The 3,096-nt window shown below is 46.3% G+C and overlaps 1 protein-coding gene across 1 annotated transcript; it reads left to right on the forward strand.

Annotated features, from left to right (window-relative positions):
• The first annotated feature begins 1,459 nt into the window (after window positions 1-1,459).
• LOC109782517 (uncharacterized) lies at window positions 1,460-2,803 on the forward strand. The gene has a single exon (XM_045229400.2). The coding sequence runs from the start codon at window positions 1,619-1,621 to the stop codon at window positions 2,057-2,059; it is 441 nt and encodes a 146-aa protein (XP_045085335.1). The 5' UTR covers window positions 1,460-1,618; the 3' UTR covers window positions 2,060-2,803.
• Window positions 2,804-3,096: the final 293 nt, after the last annotated feature.

A 3,096-nucleotide genomic window follows, 5' to 3' on the forward strand; every position in this document is an offset into this window, starting at 1 on the left:
TACTAAACTTCCCGCCAAACTTCCCACCACTTACCGTGCACATTTATGGGTTTTAGAGATTAACCAGGGATTATTGTCTTATATGGGCCTAAGCCCATGCATAATCCATCAATATCTATGGAACTTGGTAAAAAGGTGTTTGAGTATGAATAAAGAAACAATCTAGCGGAGGATTCTAGAGTACAAGAGTATCAACTTATTTTAGGTACAACTAAACTGTGAATTCTATAGTATACGAGATATCAATAAGCAAATTGTCCTAGTTATCACACTTCTAAAATGTGCAACTAAGACGACCGGTTGGATAAACTCAACGCTTGATCAGGAGCGTATTGTTGGACTTAGAAATAATAAGGACGTCGATAACTGTCACACATGTGGCAGGAAGGGAGACGCACCACATGTCTTTAATGCAAACAGATTGCCACGTCATTGCATGCATGCATGTAGGAATCTTTTTGGATTTTCAGTTTTTAAAATGTTTTATCTCTTAAACGAAAAATCCGATTGAAGATCCGTTTTCATCATTAAATCTCTCGCGACGAGATCTTCGAAACTAGATCCCATGTTGATATGTTTTGATGAATTTTTTTTTATTAAAAGTTGTCATGTCTATTGCATATGAATTGCCATGGTGTTTATACTGAAGTTGTCATGATATGTTTAAGCTATTTTCTTCTACATTTAGAAGTAAATTTTGACATTTATAAAACGGGGAATTAAGAAACTAGACTTGCCATGAACCATAAACTAAAATTGCCATGATACATGCACGTAAAATTGCCATGGTTCATACAAAAAATAATTTTCATGGTCAAAGTACTGGAGTTGCCATCATCAAAATACTAAAATTGCCATGATCTACAAACTAAAATTGCCACATGGCAACTTTTGTTTAAGCCCTATGGCAACTGCAGTGTAAACATCATGGCAACTTCTGGGCAAAAAAAAAAATCGTCGAAACATATCAACATGGGGTCTAGTTTTGAAGATCTCGTCGAGACGGATTTAATGGCGAAAACAGATTTTTAGTTCGCTTTTTTATTTAGGAGATACAACATTTTTAAGCCGAAAACCAAAAAGATTCCTGCTGATGTCATCTATTCATACGTGGCAAAATGAGTGATGCCGGAGGCGTGTGGGCGATGTGCAAACGCCCGCACGTGTGGGCGTTAGCTTTTTCCAATAATAATTTTCATGTCCACCTAGACACTAGAATTCCCATAATCCAACCCAACAAATGATTCGGAAGCTTTTTTTTGGGGGGGCGGGAAAAATGATTCAGAAGCTAGCTCTATAGTGGTGAGGTGGAAGGAATTTCTCCATCTTTAATAAGTGCGCACCACCTCTGATAGACCAATTGATTCTCTCATGTAACCCTCCTTTGATGTATAGCTAAGCTAGCTCTTCCAACAGGCAGCATATATTCCGGCGCGCCCACCTCTGAGCTCTGACCATCACCGCTCCTCTCCCGCCTCTCCTTTCTTCCACCCACAATTGCAAGCATTTGGCATCTGCTTCCTTCCTTCCACTCCAATAATATATACCACCACCCTGCAGGCGCCTACAGCTCAGCTCGACAAAGCCGGAGCGGCAGCAGCCAAGCTAAGCTAGCGCGATGTCGTCGTGGGCGCAGCACTCGCGGCGGGGCTGGAGGCACGGCTGGGCGGCGCGGGCGCTGTCGTCGGCGACGCTGCCGCCGTGGCGCCTGCTGGCCTTCTTCGCCATCGTGGTCTCCTTCCTGGCAACCTCCTCCTACGTCGACTACCGGGCTGTCGAGCGCCGGGCCGAGATCGGCGCGCGGGTCTTCGCCGCGCCGCTCGCCGCCATGGCCGCCTTCCTCCTCTTCGCCGCGCTCGGGTACTGGCGTCGCCGCACCCGCTGGGCGCTCCGCCGCCACGCCGTGAACGCCCAGCCTGCCTTGGCCTCGTCGCAGTCATCGGGGGCCTCGCCGTGGGGCGTGGCGGCGATGGTGGCGGTGCTGCTGGTCATGGTGACTTTCCAGCCCGCCGTCCACTCCATGTGGTTCAGGCCGCTCTGGAGTTCAGACTACAGCTAGCTCCTAGCTCATCGGATGCTCTCCGTGTGTAGTACCTCTTCTTTTTCTTTTCTTTTTTTGCAAAATCTCCGTGTGTGGTACTATCAGTGTGCATAAAAGTACTTTCTAGCTAGAGATCAATTACTACGTGCTTGAGATATATCGGTTTTGCTTGGGATATTTGTGTTTGATCGATGTGTAACCTCACGGTATTACTCGCATTTCATACGCGTCTGTATGTTTGTATTCTCATTTTGTTAAAATTTTGCGACTAGGTTCAGTTCCGGGCGCTCTCGGCGTCGTTCCTCTGTTGGGAGCATCGTGTACGGAGACACGATCTAAAGGTCATGTGTTGCGTTCGTTTCGTGCTTGTTGCTGTCAGGTCAATCTTCAAGGGCGCTATGTACGGCATAATTGGCGTGTCCAAGACGATGCCTTTCTCGTGACCGTCCAAGTCCCGCCACCGACTCGCCAATCTCTTTTAGGCATTCATGGGTGGATGGTGCGTCGGCAAGGGTAGTCCAAGTGGGTGTGTTATCTTCGAAGGCGGCAAGTGTTGGTCGAGACACGGCTTTATATTTCAGTTTAGGATAGGCCCCTTGTGTTGTGGTTGTAGTGGTGTGGTAGCTTGTCATCGGACTGCCCTGGTGTGTGTTGGCTTGTCTTCGAACTTGCCTCGGTGTGTCCCCGCAAAAAAAAAAGAACTTGCCTCGGTGTGGAGTGGAGTGTCCACTGCACTCGCAACAAAGGATAGTCTTCTTATAATTTATTTATGGCATTTATTAAAATATGGTACATTTGAGTGTACTCTTAAAAAATCCACCTGAACTTTTTTTAGGGAAAAAATCCACCTAAGCTAGCACTCATTCTTTTTTAAGAATAACTAGCACTCACAAATGATACGTGACCCCCGAGGGTAAATAGCTCACTAGCACAGTTGTGAGCCGGCCCATCGGGCTTGTATAGGTACGGTCAACAAACTGTTGCGCTCCCGTTTTTTGAACCCTCCCCACAGTTTCGAAAGATTTTCCGGTTTTCTTTCTGTTTTATTTTTTTTC

The sequence above is a fragment of the Aegilops tauschii genome, chromosome 5 (assembly GCF_002575655.3).
Source record: "Aegilops tauschii subsp. strangulata cultivar AL8/78 chromosome 5, Aet v6.0, whole genome shotgun sequence".
Taxonomy (NCBI): domain Eukaryota; kingdom Viridiplantae; phylum Streptophyta; class Magnoliopsida; order Poales; family Poaceae; genus Aegilops; species Aegilops tauschii.

What these genes read in the sequence shown, in the direction of transcription:
- LOC109782517 (XM_045229400.2), top strand. Translation starts at nt 1,619, where the DNA reads ATGTCGTCGTGGGCGCAGCACTCGCGGCGGGGCTGGAGGCACGGCTGG.